Consider the following 15,068-nt stretch of genomic DNA (forward strand, 5'->3'; position numbering starts at 1 on the left):
TGTGAGTCTGTCAGCGGCAGTGTTTGTCCTAATCAGGGTCAAACGTAGGCAGCTTCAGTCTCTTGGGCACACAGCAGGATGATGAGCATCATGATGATGCTCAGTACTTAAAAGACTTAGTGCAGTACGCAGTAGGATCTGCTCAGAGCCCCCTTCAAAACATGGATCGCTCCTGGCTTCACTCCTATTTGGCAGTCAGCTGCCTCTGGGTGTTCTCCTCCTGGACAGAGTCTCTTCTTGCTGGGCAAGACATTATCCTTCCCTCTCTCTACAGGCAAGCATCTAGGCTCTATCTAGACCCTCCACAGCTCCAGGAGAAGTGCCGTCTTCAACTGATGGTCCCTCATACCATCACCTCTGGGGGACTAGCTGTCATGCAGAGACCAGCTAGAATCACACAGATTTCCTTCAAGCACTGATGGAGCAAGGATTCACACGTTAAGCGACTTGCTTGTATTCATGAAGCTCGAATAACCCTAACTACGTAATCAATCCGTTTTGTCTTACTAATCTGCCCCTTGTACGACATTTGGGCGACCGAGTGAAGCTTGCTTATGTGTCTATTAACATTAATACGCTTGCAAAATAAAATGGCTGCTGCTAAGCGGGAATTTAGACTGCGCATGCGTCGGTCATACCCATGTGACGTGAAGTATTCAATGTCTTGGTTGGAAAATAGTTGCACATGCACAATATAGCTAAGATGGCTGCTCTGTGTTCTCACATGCTTAAAGCTTGCATTGCCGCGCTAAGCTGTTAGTTCTGCATAATCCTAATGCTATAGTTTATTATAAAGTAATGGGTGTAGTATAGAAATTCATGGTATACAGTGAAATCAATAATTCTATGTTTTAAAACTGTTTCTTTTCCATTTCATGTACACTTCGAAAACTTGGCCCATTGTAATATGCTGTGCTCCATCTTGAATGAAACGGAGTCTGTGCCAGATCTACGAGTCTCCAGAGCAGATGACCTTTGAAATCCCGCCAAGGAGCTGATTGGCTGAGAAGATGCTTCTGGGAACCTGAACTTCAACCCAGCTTGAAGAAGCTGAACTGTACTACAGGTGTAACAAACGTATACAATATTGTATTCACCCTTGTTAACTGAAAAGCATATGTCATTAGAATCCGGAATTTAGGGGCGGGTACAAAAATTGAATATTAAGCCTGAGAAAGTTTAGAAAATAGGTGGTGTGGTGACCTGTCCTCCTCCTCTGTCCAATCAAAATTGGGGATCCTTACACTTGCAACATTGTGGGGTGGTACACTGACCCGAAAAACAGTATAACTAGCGTAGGTTTAGCTAGAGAAATTGACCGACTTGTCCGAATAGCTGACCTGTCACTGACCCAACGCACTCAATAGGTGACTGAAAGCAGAGAGCTGCGAAGCACTTTGCTGGGAGGTTCGAGAAAACCCATTCGGGATTTTGGCAGATTCCTTGCAGAGAGGGAGTAGCGCAGGCGTTGCATCCAAAGCTGCAGGTGTTGGTCGTACCCTTTGGTGAACTCGGTCCTGATCCAAATTCTGGGGTTATCCTGTCCTGATTGTCCATGAGCTGCACCTGCTCGCCTACCGGCACCTAAGTCATTGGGTTTTCTTCCCGTCTTTTCCAACTGACCCGTGGCCAGGGTTGGTCTTCACTCTATCCTAGGTTAATATAAAGTCTGTGTGGGTGATTGCTTTTCTATTTTTTGCATTCCTAATTCTCGAATATTGCAAAGCTTAATTGCATATGCTCCATTTTCTTCCCCGTCCATTGGTAAATAAGATATTCATGTATTACTGACCTTAGCATGTTCCACTTTTCAACCCACCTTTAGTCAATGCTAAATCGTTTCTATTATTAGTATATGTTCCTTTTTCTTACCCTTCCTTTAGGAAAGAAGTTGAATCTATAGAATGTTCCAACTCTTACCTTCCTTTTAGTTTAATGGTACTGAAACCGAATTCTAGAATTACCTAGTTGCATTTCTTTTTTGCTGTTGTTGTAAAATTGCGAAAGTCTTTGGGTTTCGTATGTTCCCTTTCTTTACCCTCCTTTAATCAAAGTTGTGAAAGATTGTTATCTAATTATAGCATGTTCCTTGTTCTTACCTTCCCTTTTAGTTTAAGTTCGTAAATGCTTAGCATACTCTATCTCTTGCATAGTTATACTTTGTTTATGATCTTGATTATAGATATTCTTATCTGCGTTAATCTTATGCTCATGACATATGATGATTAGATAAAACTTTTGAACCTACCCAGAGTCTGTGGTTATTTCATTATTCAAATGTTATAAGTGTTCTTGAATACATAGCTTAATACTCAACTCCCTGATCCTGGGTGTTTAGGTTCCTAGTATCTACATTGCTAGGTTATAGATATAGGAATTAGTAGTATAGAAATCTCAAGTTATACTGATAGTAGAGGGTGAGTTACCTCAAGTGATGTTAAGGTGTGCGGGGTTATGAAATTGTTGGGCCCAGGTGAGTATTAGTAAAAATATCCTAGCTGAGTGACCTGCGCGCTCTATCAGCACTCTGCATAACACTCCCGTCCTTGGTCAAGAAGAAACTGGAATGAAAATAATCTGATTTGGATCCCACCTTTATATTTATTTCCAGACAGGAAATGTAAATCCACTCTCCGGGGTTTCCAAACTGGCTTGGTTCTCTTTCAAGTGACACTTTTCGTCTGTTTCTCAGACACCAACTTAGTACAAGCTGATGGATCTCACAGCAGGTTTCAATTATGCTGTTTCCAGGCAGAAATGCCCAAAACAAGGGTACAACAGAGTACAAGATCTCTGCATATGGCTGTTATTAGTCATCCTGACACAGTAATCAGAGACAGACTCGTGGAGCAACAGAAACTGCACTCCCACTCCTCACCTTTACAATCCACCAAATGGCAATGCTCAGGAAGAATTATTCATCAGTCTTTTGCTGAATTCCTATTTCACCCTGTTCCATCTGCCCTCACTTCAGTGTCGGTGTCGTCCCCATCCAGCCACATTACTGCAGACAATATATTTCTAATGTCTGGTGAAGCTGTATTCACCTCCATCTTGTGCCATGCGAAACCAGGGACCATCCACAGTGGATCCCATTGGCCACAGTACTTAAGACTCTCATCACACACTCAGTCCTACTACCGTGTGTATCTGCTACACATCCACTGCACAAACACACATTTGACACACATAGGATGTCAGAGCAAAGGTCTGTGGTTCACATTGCAGAATAACTTTTTACAAGAGAGGTGAGTAGACTGCACTCTCTCCTGACAGAGACAAAGGTACGTTCATATTAAAGATTTTCAAAAACTCTATACAGCCACCACTGCGTTATGTGACTTACCAAGGACATGGGCAGACCTGTGCCTACAACAAAGTCATGCTTGGTGAACGCATCCAAGTTCTAGTTCAGATTCTGGACCACAATTAGCAGGGAGAGGCCTCTGAGCATAGGCCAGATTAGAATGAGGGTAGGGTCAAACAAAATGTCAGGATATCAGTTTCATATGCACTCAGATGTTCAGAGCAGGGGACAAGCCGCATTTACCATGTAAGTGACGTTACCATCCCAACATCTTTCTTCCTTAAAACAAAGGCACACCATTTCAGAGTGATGGGCTTACTAATTTGTCACATAATCCTTTTAAATCTTCCCCAACCAGAGCAGCAAAGTACAGGACTTAAACTCAATCTATGTATGAACTCGGTGAAAGAGAGTCCAAGGACAGGTAGAGGTTGAGACTTCATAAGTAAACAAATGTAGGGACTGGTCTCTGTACCTGAATGTTAGAACTGGAAGAGACACGTGTCACATGTTAATGTTGTAGCTAGGTCTGACCCAACAATACTAGCCTTTCAGAAACACTGACCTGCCATTTAATCCTCCAGACATTCCTTAGAGGTCTTTTCGGTTATACTGGCAAAATAATAATCTTTCCTCCAGGCTCAGCACTCACCAAGGTCCTGGATGGGCGTACTTGTGAATTGCATGGTCTGGAACTCCTTCACCAGTTGAGACATGTGACTGTCAGAGGTGGCAGTGCTGGATGGCACTGAGCTATGCCGGATTCTGTTCGAGGTGCCATATGCTTTTTGGGTACCTGGATCCTCTCGGGAAGGAGCTACCATCTTCACCTGAGGAGAAAAATGATGTAGGTAAGTACATGGGTTTGACTGTACAGGATGGTTTCTGAAAACATGAGAGCTCAAAGCTCACTTATAAATGTCAGTTGACTGTGAGTTTATTTCCAATACGTAGCTCAATCGACTTCAATTGAGAATATCACACTATTTTTGCAAACCCATAGTTATTAGCGGACAAGGGGAAGACTATGCTTGTCAGGGAATAATCAATGCTCATGCACAATGACTGGTCCATAGGTCCTACTCTTAGTGACCACCAGATGTCACTCCTGCACCATCATCGAAGACTGCAGTGTCTTGGGCCCTATGCCTGTATGTAGATGTAATAAAGACACTGGGGCAAGGTTATGGCATCTGGAACTGGCCACGAGCACATGAGATCGGAGCCTTTTATTGGCAGAGTCACCTGACCGGCAATGCCTGTGTTGGATCGGTGTGGTTTGGGTCTAACTGCCAGCCCTCGAGGAGTGGCCGTGTAGCAAGCACTAGAATGTGTCCAGTAGGACATGACATTCCTCCCAAATTTTATTAAAAATAAAACAAAGTCCAACCTTTGGGATGAATGAAAACAACTCAAACAATACTACATCGAGCAGCCTCTGGAGGGAGTCCGCAGGACAGTAGAGGAAAGGTGCAGCTGGGAACATACAGACATCTCAGCATGCCTCCTTAGATTAACCAGCTACCACTGGGCATGAACATTGTGTAGATGTAGTCCAGATTCTTTGGCAGCATGTCAGTTGGGTCAATGTCCACTTACGCACTGTTGGATGGTCATGCTTGATCTGGCTGTGATCTGGCTGGTGTCAACAGTTTAAACTTGGTGCATCAGGAGCGTTGATGGGAGTCCCACATCAGAGCAAGACCACTGGCTCATTGTCAGTGAAATTGCTCTCCCACCCTCGCAGTTCCACCATTAAGTGAGAAGCCCCTGCCCCTGCACTCTTGAGTGTTAGTGATCGAGGGCCCTCCTCCACCCGCAGGTTTCCCTGCGCCTCATCCCTGGTGGCCCAGTGGACCTCTGTCTCCTTTCTCTCACTCTGCTCCTTCACTCCTTTTTCTACCCTTTCTATCTTTCACCTTTCTGCACCTTTCTGCATCTCTGCTCTTTTGTGCCGTATTTCTGCCCATTTTCCCTTTCTCGCCCTCTGCTCCTTCACTCCTTTTTCTACCCATTCTATCTTTCACCTTTCTGCACCTCTGCTCTTTTGTGCCTTATTTCTGCCCATTTTCACTTTCTCTCCCTATGCTCCTTCACTCGTTTTCACTCGTTTTTCTACCCTTTCCATCTTTCACCTTTCTGCCATTTTCTGCATCTCTGCTCTTTTGTGCCTTATTTCTGCTTATTTTCCCTTTTTTCTTTATCCCTTCTCTCCTCCCTTTACCTTCCCGCCGCTGCTGCCCCCGCAGCCCCTCCCCCCCCGCCAGCGCGACCGGCTCAATCCAGCTCCTCTCCCCGCTCCCGCCTCCCAGCTGTCCAGCCCTCCCCAACCCCTACTTAATGGCGGCCACTGCGGGGACAGGCGAGCAAGACCACGGACTCATTGTCAGTGAAATTACTCTCCCACCCTCGCAGCTCCACCATTAAGTGAGGTGCCCCTGCCCCTGCACTCTTGAGTGTTAGTGATCGAGGGCCCTCCTCCACCCGCAGGTTTCCCTGAGCCTCATCCCTGGTGGTCCAGTGGACCTCTGTCTCCTTTCTCTCACTCTGCTCCTTCACTCGTTTTTCTACCCTTTCTATCTTTCACCCTTCTGCACCTTTCTGCATCTCTGCTCTTTTGTGCCTTATTTCTGCCCATTTTCCCTTTCTCTCCCTCTGCTCCTTCACTCGTTTTCACTCGTTTTTCTACCCTTTCCATCTTTCACCTTTCTGCCCTTTTTCTGCATCTCTGCTCTTTTGTGCCTTATTTCTGCCCATTTTCCCTTTCTCTCCCTCTGCTCCTTCACTCGTTTTCACTCGTTTTTCTACCCTTTCTATCTTTCACATTTCTGCACCTCTGCTCTTTTTTGCCTTATTTCTGCCCATTTTCCCTTTCTCTCCCTCTGCTCCTTCACTCGTTTTCACTCTTTTTTCTACCCTTTCTATCTTTCACCTTTCTGCACCTCTGCTCTTTTTTGCCTTATTTCTGCCCATTTTCCCTTTCTCTCCCTCTGCTCCTTCACTCGTTTTCACTCATTTTTCTACCCTTTCCATCTTTCACCTTTCTGCCCTTTTTCTGCATCTCTGCTCTTTTGTGCCTTATTTCTGCTTATTTTCCCTTTTTTCTTTATTCCTTCTTTCCTCCCTTTACCTTTCCCCGCCGCTGCTGCCCCCGCGGCCCCTCCCCCCAGCGCGACCGGCCCAATCTAGCTCCACTCCCCCGCTCCCGCCTCCCAGCTGTCCAGCCCTCCCCGACCCCTACTTAATGGCGGCCACGGGCTGCGGGCGCGCCGCCGGTGCACCGAAGGCGCGCCAAAGGCAAGCACGTCTGCGCCCTTCCGCGACCCGTCCGCGACCAGCACCAGGAACCCTGGACCTCCGCCCCGCCAACGCTACGACCCAGCAGCACTCCACGCACTCAACCCAGGCTGCAACAACAACTGCAAGCTAGCATCACCAGCCGACACCCATTGACCCTTCAGCTGTCACCGCTGCCAGCACACCTGCAGAACCGCCACGAACACGGATCCAGCACAACCCGCCCACAAGAACACAACTGAACCGAAGACCCTGCAATGCATCCTCCTCAACGTCCGATCCCTCCACAAACATGCCACAGAAATCTGGGACCTCCTCGACAGCACCACCCCGGACGTAGCATTCTTCACCCAAACCTGGACCAACGCCACCTCAGGACCGGACATCGCCATCGCCATCCCCCAAGGATACAAGATCTACAGGAAGGACCGCCCCACCCACCCAGGAGGAGGAATCGCCATCGTCCACAAATCCAGCCTCCGCCTGAGCACACTCCCTGACGAGTCCACAGAACTGATGGAACACCTTCACTTCAAGATACTGGCCAGCCCCCACTGCCGCCCTCCGAGGAACCCTCATCTACCGACCCCCTGGACCCCGCGCACCCTTCGCCAACTACATCACAGACATTATCTCCCCGCAGGCCATCGCATCCACCAACTACACCCTGCTGGGAGACCTCAACTTCCACCTCGACAATCAACTGGACCCCAAAACCACATGCCTCCTGGACAACCTCCACAACATTGGACTCTGCCAGATCGTGGCCGAGCCCACGCACTCAGCAGGACACACCCTCGACCCCCTCTTCACTACAGGAAACTCCATCACCTTCAGCCACACCACCAAACTCCCATGGACCGACCATCGTTGCGTCCACTTCACCTTCAGAACACCCACCATCCACAGACACCAGCACCTGCTTCCACAAAGAAACTGGACCATAATCACCGACGACCAGCTCATCTCCTCACTCAACAACTCCACCCCAACCATCGCGGAAAACGACGATCCCAATACCGCAGCCCGAACCCTGCATAGATGGATCTCGGACAGCATCAACACCATAGCCCCCCTCACGAAAAACAACAATACCCGTGCCAAGAAAGCCAGATGGTTTACCACCGAACTTCGAGAGTCCAGGCGCACATGCCGCCGCCTCGAAAAGGCCTGGAGAAACACCAAATCCACAGAAGCCCACAACAACTTCAGAGCCGCCACCAACGCTCACCATCAACTCATCAGAGAAACGAGGAAAAAAGCGATTGAAGACAGAATCTCCACCCACGCACACAACAGCAAGGAACTCTTCAGCATCATCAAGGAGTTCGCCCGACTCACCAGCGAGTCTACCGACATCCCTCCCTCACAAGACCTCTGCGACAAACTCAGCACCTTTTTCCACCACAAAATCAAGAGCATCTACGACAATTTCGACGAAGACAACCAACACACTAAACCCTCACCAACCACCCCCGACACCCGGAAACCAGCGATTGATGAATGGACAGCCCTCACCACCAAAGACACACTGAAGACAATGAAGTCAATCCACTCAGGGGCCCCCACGGACCCCTGCCCCCACCACATCTTCAACAGAGCCGCTGACACCATCGCACCTATGCTCTGCCACACCATCAACCGCTTCCTGGCGACCGCCTCGTTCCCCGACGACTGGAAACATGCCAAGGTCAACCCCCTCCTGAAGAAACCCTCAGCGGACCCCACCGACCTCAAAAACTACAGACCCATCTCCCTGCTCCCTTTCCCAGTGAAAGTCATCGAGAAAGCCATCAACAGCCAACTCGCCACATTCATTGAAGAACACAACATCCTCGACTCCTCCCAATCCGGCTTCAGAAAAAACCACAGTACGGAAACCGCCCTCCTCGCCGCAACAGACGACATCCGCACCCTACTGGACAAAGGAGAAACAGTAGCTCTCATCCTCCTAGATATATCAGCGGCGTTTGACACAGTCTCCCACCACACCCTAATACGCAGACTCTACGACGCAGGAATCCAGGACAAGGCCCTCGACTGGATCTGCTAGTTCCTTTCCGGCAGGACGCAACGGGTCAGACTCCCCCCTTTCCTCTCAGACCCCACACCTACCACCTGCGGAGTCCCCCAGAGCTCCTCCCTCAGCCCGACGCTCTTCAACGTCTACATGGCTCCACTTACCCCCATTGTCAGAACCTACGGACTCAACATCGTGTCATACGCAGACGACACCCAGCTCATCCTCTCCCTATCCAACAAGCCCAACACCACCAGACGCAACTTTCGAGAAGGCATGAAAGCCGCCGCCAAATGGATGAAAAACAGCTGCCTACAACTAAACACCAACAAAACAGAAGTACTCATCATGGGCCCAAACCCCAACGCCTGGAGCGACACCTCGTGGCCCACCGCCCTCGGAAACCCGCCAACCCCCACAGAACACGCACGCAACCTGGGATTCATCCTGGACTCCGAGCTCAAAATGGACCGCCAGATCAACTCTGTCTCATCTTCCTGCTTCCACACCCTCCGCCTCCTTCGTAAGACCTTCAAATGGATCCACCTCGAACACCGAAAGACAGTCACTCACGCCCTTGTCACCAGCAGACTCGACTACGGCAACGCACTCCACGCAAGAATAAACAAAAACCTCATCCGCAAGCTACAGAACATCCAGAACGCCGCCGCAAGACTGTTCCTCAACCTGCCAAAACACTGCCACATCTCCCAGCACCTGCGCACACTCCACTGGCTCCCCGTCGAGGCGAGAATCACCTTCAAGATGCTCACCCACGCACACAAGGCCCTCCACGGCACCGGACCAGCATACCTGAACAGCCGGCTCAAATTCCACGCACCCAAAAGGACCCTACGATCAGCCCAGCTCTCCTACGCCGAGGTCCCCCGCACCAGAAAGACCAGATCGGGAGGCCGCTCCTTCTCCTTCCTCGCGGCCAAAGCATGGAACGCCCTTCCGCTCCACCTCAGACAGACAACATCGCTCACCATCTTCGCAAGAAACCTCAAAACCTGGCTCTTCGACAGACCCCCTCCTTGATGGAATGGAACCTGCACCCCCCCACCCCTAGCGCCTTGAGACCCTTACAGGTGAGTAGTTGCGCTTTAACAAACTCCTGATTGATTGACTGATTGATACTCTTGGGGCGTCTTGTCACTGTGATGACAAGTCTTGCCAGGACTGGGATGGCGTTGACAATGCTCGGGATGTTTTACTCTGAAGCTCCGGTGCCTCGCAGTTCCTTGTCAGTGGGGTAGCTTCCAGACCACCTCTTATACCAGGATACCTTTGTGCAGGAATGTTCATGAGGCACTTTTTTCTGGGTGCCTTGGGACCGCACAGACTGTGCAGAATGGCTTGTGGGCTGCCTGGGGGCCGCTGCAGGATCGCTGACAGAATCATGGCGGGGTCACTTGTGCAAACCACAAGGAAGGCTGATACATGGTTGGTGTGCTTACCAACTAGCCCCAGGTGCGGGTGGGCTGTCACATAGTCTCTGGACACTTGGTCTCTATCACATTGCCAGGGGCATCTCTGTATCTTGGTGCTTTACGGGTGTACGGCTCAACCCTGGTGATGAATTGCTCCTTTGTTGGATTGGGTGATGCACATGGCAAAGATGGTGTGGCTGCTCTTTGATGACGTGGATGACAGGTGGTGATGATTTGCATGGAGTAAGGGTGGCTGGAGGGATTTCGCAGCCACGTAGCTCAGTGACGTTGCTGTTGCTGTTCGCCTTTGGCATGTGCAGTTGCAAGCAGGGATGCCATCTGTCTCAAGCAGCCAACGCTTTGGAACTGATGGTCACACTGGGAAGCATGGGCTAGAGACGCAGTTTGTGCTTGCAGGTGGCTTACGTTTAGTTGTCCCGCTGTGCTGTTGCGAGGGACATTGCATCACCTTGGTGGCGAAGGCCTGTCTCTTCGGAGGCAGTCACCGGTAGTGGCATGAGTCCTCAGTTGATTTACCATGTGATCTTGCGCTCTTGCTCATCTGTGGTCGTCCGGTCCTTCAGTGTGACAGGTCTGATCACACACTCTTTTTTTCTTCCTTGGTTCTTGATTGCAGTGGGGTGTCCTGTCACGTGTCGTCAGTTCTCTTCACTGAGACCTCTTGCCAGCTCCGTCGCGTTTGTTGGACTGCATATCTTCTGTCGGTTTGGACTACTCGCTGGTCTGGTACTGTCTGCAGGACTGGGTATCTTCTAACAATTACGTCAGCAGTTTTGTGGATGGGAGTGGGAGTAGGTGTGCTTAGACGGATCCGGTGTGCAGTCTCTTCCATACCTTGATTCTCCTAGACAAGATATTCCAGGTGCAACTCGGAATCACTGTGGGAGGTGAGGGTCGCCTTTCTTTTTCAGTGGTGGCAGCCTTACACAGGAAAATGGCAGGGTTTAATAAATCATGCGTCAAAAAGGTAAATTATGCAGCCTAATGCAGCGCATTTTGTAGTGGTACTAATTAATTATTTTTGCATTTTTACACACGTTAACACTGTACTGTTAAAACTTAGGCTGCAACGTCAACATTATCGGCGCCATCTTGCCCCCCTTTCGAGCCCATTCGTGCGCGTAAGCGGCAGCCATTTTGAGTACCATGGCCTCTCTGCCCCTCGCTGATAGCCAGCGCGTCTCTCTCTCCCTCCTAACCTCGCAAGCATCCCCCGCACGCTGACAACCCCCACTCTCGCATGCCTTGGGTCATAAACCCCTCTTCAGTGCAGCTCTGCCTCGGAACCCCATCCTGTTCCCAGCGCGACACCTCCCTTCATGATCCCGGGTCCTTTGATAAAACCCCCTTTTCCTGTGTGCTCGTTTGTCTTCCTCGTTCCCAGGCCGCCACCTGGCCCTGCGGATACTGTTTATTGCCCCCCCCTGTACAGTAGGAAGCTTCCCCAATCAAAGGACCCTCGAGTTGATCAAAGCCCCCACCCTATGAGATCCAATCAACCCCACACATTCCGTGAATCGGCGGAATATCCAGCTGCGCGATAATCATCACCTGTTGTGACCGGGGTGGGGACTCCAACTGTAAATGTGTGTGGGAACGGGCCTGAAGGGGGGATTCCGAGGATGTCTTTCTGTACATCAAAGTATTGACAGAGATGTGTTTCATACAATAAAGCAATAAACTTGTGTATAAGAGGCCAGGCCTCAGAGATGCGGTTAGAGCACCTCAAGAAGATACCCTGTTGTCTGATTTGATGTGTTCTGCTCCGTCGGAATAAAACTTCTGTTTCCTGCCTTCCAGTCTCCAGCGCCTGCCTCTTTGTTTGGTAATTTGAGTGGGTAAAGAGGCGGTTAACGCCGGGCAACTTAGAAAAAGGTCATCGGCCCTACCTTTTTCCACAATTGGCGTCCCAAACGTGGGGCCCATCAGCGACTCGTGGATCCAGTGAGAGAGGTCCTGACGACAGAGTGAACGACTGCAACGATCGGGAAGAGATCCTGTCCGATAGACCCTCGTCTGACAGCCGATCATCCGAACTTCACTGGTTCTGAACAGACCTCTCTCGAGTGATCTACGGTCCTGACTGGGAACCATCAGGAGTGCCGCGAGGATCACGAAGAATAGAGGACGATCGGGCGCTGGATTCGGAAGACAAGAAACTGTCCATGCGGTCCGGGTAAGGTCGTGTAATCACGACGAATTGCGAAATGATTGTTTGATTGTTTGGAAAATACTAGTATTACTCTTTTGTTGATTTGTTTGGAGATTCATTGTCTGCAAACGGAGAAACAACAGGCTCTCTCTTTGCAAGCAGTGAAGGATAGGTAACGCAGACTTTTGTCCCCATTGTAATCCGTTGTGCCTATCTTCCTCCCCCACTGATTGATTGTTTGGCCCGAACTGCTGTTCGTGTATTGTTCTCTGGAGATTCTCTGTCTGCAAACAGGGAAGAACAGGTTCTCTCTTTGCAGGTAGTGAAAGGGTAGGTAACGCAGACCTTTGTCCCCGTTGTAACCCGTCGTGCCTACTTATTCTCCCCATTGATTGTTTGATTGACCGAACATTGACTGTTCGATATTGGTTCTTTTTGGAGGTATTCACCGCCTGCAAACAAAAAGGAATAGAAATATTCTGTCTAGTCTTTGCACGCAGTGATAAGATAGGTAGTGCAGACTTTTGTCCCCGTTGTAATCCGTCATGCCTGTCTTCTCCCCACTGATTGGTAGCCTGTTTAGCCCGGACCGCTTATTAGAGATGAACCATCCGGCTCCTCTGGAAGGCACCCCTAATAAGAACATGTTCATGAAGCATGGATTGATCGCTATAGCTTATAGCAAGCTGTGGCATAAATATACGAAAAAGGGGGGGGCGGAGCTAGCCAGCGTCAATGGTGGACGCGTAAGAGCAGAGCTCCGCGGCGACGCCATCGAATATTCGTCAAATATCCTCATCCAGCGAAGAAATCCTGCCGAAAACGGCAGAAATTGCCGACCCAGCCCCTGCTGCACCTCCGACCGAAGTTTGGGAGCGATCCGCGCTCGGGAGCACCACTTTTCCTCATTTACGAGATCGCGCGGGACCAGGCCAGGATCCCCGACCCCTCCTGAGCACCGAGGCCGGGCTGCGTGACCCGACGTGCGGCCGCACGGACCGAACGACCCGGCCCCTTCCAGGTCCCAACGAAGTCTGTCCCTCTGATTCCCCAGCGCCACACCGCCACGCAGGGGAGCCCCGATAGACAGCTGGTGGGGGCTCCCGGAGACACGAGAATCGGAGGTACGCCGGCCCAGTGGTGGGAGAGGTGACGCACCTACGGGCGCCAGTCGGATTCCGGTGAGACGCGGTCACCCGAAGCCCTTTCCACGAACGAGCCCCCTCAGCCTCAGGGCTCGCAGAACAGTTTGGAGCAAGTCGAGGGCCCCCCCCCTCCGACAGTGCCGCACTTTTCAGGGAACTCGGACAGTGCCGCTGGATCTGGGGTGCGGACGTCCGGCGGGAGACGAGCACGACCGGCAGTTCGGGCGGACCCTGACACGTCCTGCTGGACACAGTTGCAGACCTTTGGACCCACTGTAACGGCTGGCACTCGGCGGGGGCGCCCCACAGAACGCTAGCACCTTGCACTCTTCGTGGCCACGAGGCCCCCAGGCCGACTGAGGCCCGCAAAGATGGTCAAGGGGGACAGGACCCAGTCGAAACTGTCATTCGACCAACGCAGGCATAAGGAACCGGACCCTCCGTCCCCCCAGGCTCCGGGGGCTACCAATGAACCGGGCTCCTCACTCTGTGTGGAAATAAAAGGAATGCTCACAACTATGGAGAAGGGCCTGCAGGAAGGCATGTCGGCCATAGGCAACAAGATCGACGCGCTGGCATATCGGATGGACCGCATGACGGAGAGAGTGGATAAGCATGCGGAGCGACTTGATATGGCCGAGCGCAGACTAACGGAGGCCGAAGAGGCGCAGACGGAGTGGGACACTGACCGAAAACAATTTGGCCGCCTGCTTCAAGTGATCCAGGAGAAGTCGGAGGACTTGGAGGCGCGCTCCAGGCGCTCCAACATTCGCATAACGGGAGTGGCCGAATCGACCCAAGCGGGTAAGATGGAACTCTTTGTTGAAAAACTGCTGAAGTCGCTTTTGGGGGACGACACCTTTTCCCCTATGTTCATTGTGGAGCGCGCCCATCGTACCCTTGGACCAAGACCTCCACCGGGCGCAAACCCTAGACCGATAATAGCAAAATTGTTGAACTACAGGGACAGGGACACTCCGCTCCGCGTGGCCCATGAGAAGGGCTCACTCCAGTACGAGGGAATGAACATATCCTTATACCCTGATTTCACCACTAAAGTACAGGAGGAACGACGGCGCTTTCTCCCGTACAAACAACAGTTGCGGGACCTCGGATTGGACTATGCTATGTTATACCCGGCGCGGCTGCGCATTAACAGACAGGGCCACTCGCACTTTTTCACGGATCCCAAAGAACTGCAAAAATCCTTGAAGGTGTGGATAAGGGAGAACAGAGGAAGCTCTGAGACGCACGCGCCGGACCAATCTGGCGCCGAGGACCTGGAGGAACAGGACTGAGGAGTAGAGCGTGTTTGGGGGCACAACGGTTGCCCGCTCCCACGGGGGCACCCAGGGCACCTCTCCGCCCAGGCACGAGGCGGACTCCCGCTTGGCCCTTGTTGCTGGTCTTTTTTTTGATCTACTGGAAGCCGTCGAATGGGTGAGATCCGAATGTTCTGGACTGATGCCCCTGGGTCCACACACTTGCGGCACGGTGCTGCCCTGGGCGGGATCCCCCGCCCTGGGGCCGGACATGAGACAGGTCAGATGCGGTTTGGGGGGCGGGGGCCCGGGCAATGGGCCGGACCCTACTGTTTACCTTTGATTGCTGGGCTACTTCCCCAGGGCGCTGCCGCGGAAGCAGCTTATAAACATAGTGTGGTGGTCCGAAAGGACCGGTGGACGACGTAAGG

The 15,068-nt window shown here is 51.2% G+C and overlaps 1 protein-coding gene across 2 annotated transcripts in view; it reads right to left on the reverse strand.

The window, feature by feature from the left end:
• LOC147715138 (receptor-interacting serine/threonine-protein kinase 3-like) overlaps positions 1-15,068 on the reverse strand; it is a 354,916-nt gene that overhangs the window by 90,948 nt on the left and 248,900 nt on the right. For both annotated transcript variants that reach the window (XM_086923624.1, XM_086923623.1), the window contains exon 8: positions 3,960-4,137. In XM_086923624.1, the coding sequence (XP_086779750.1) occupies positions 3,960-4,137 (178 nt within the window). The remainder of the gene's footprint in view (positions 1-3,959; positions 4,138-15,068) is intronic.

This window comes from Lissotriton vulgaris, chromosome 5, assembly GCF_964263255.1.
Source record: "Lissotriton vulgaris chromosome 5, aLisVul1.2, whole genome shotgun sequence".
NCBI classification, from domain to species: Eukaryota; Metazoa; Chordata; class Amphibia; order Caudata; family Salamandridae; genus Lissotriton; species Lissotriton vulgaris.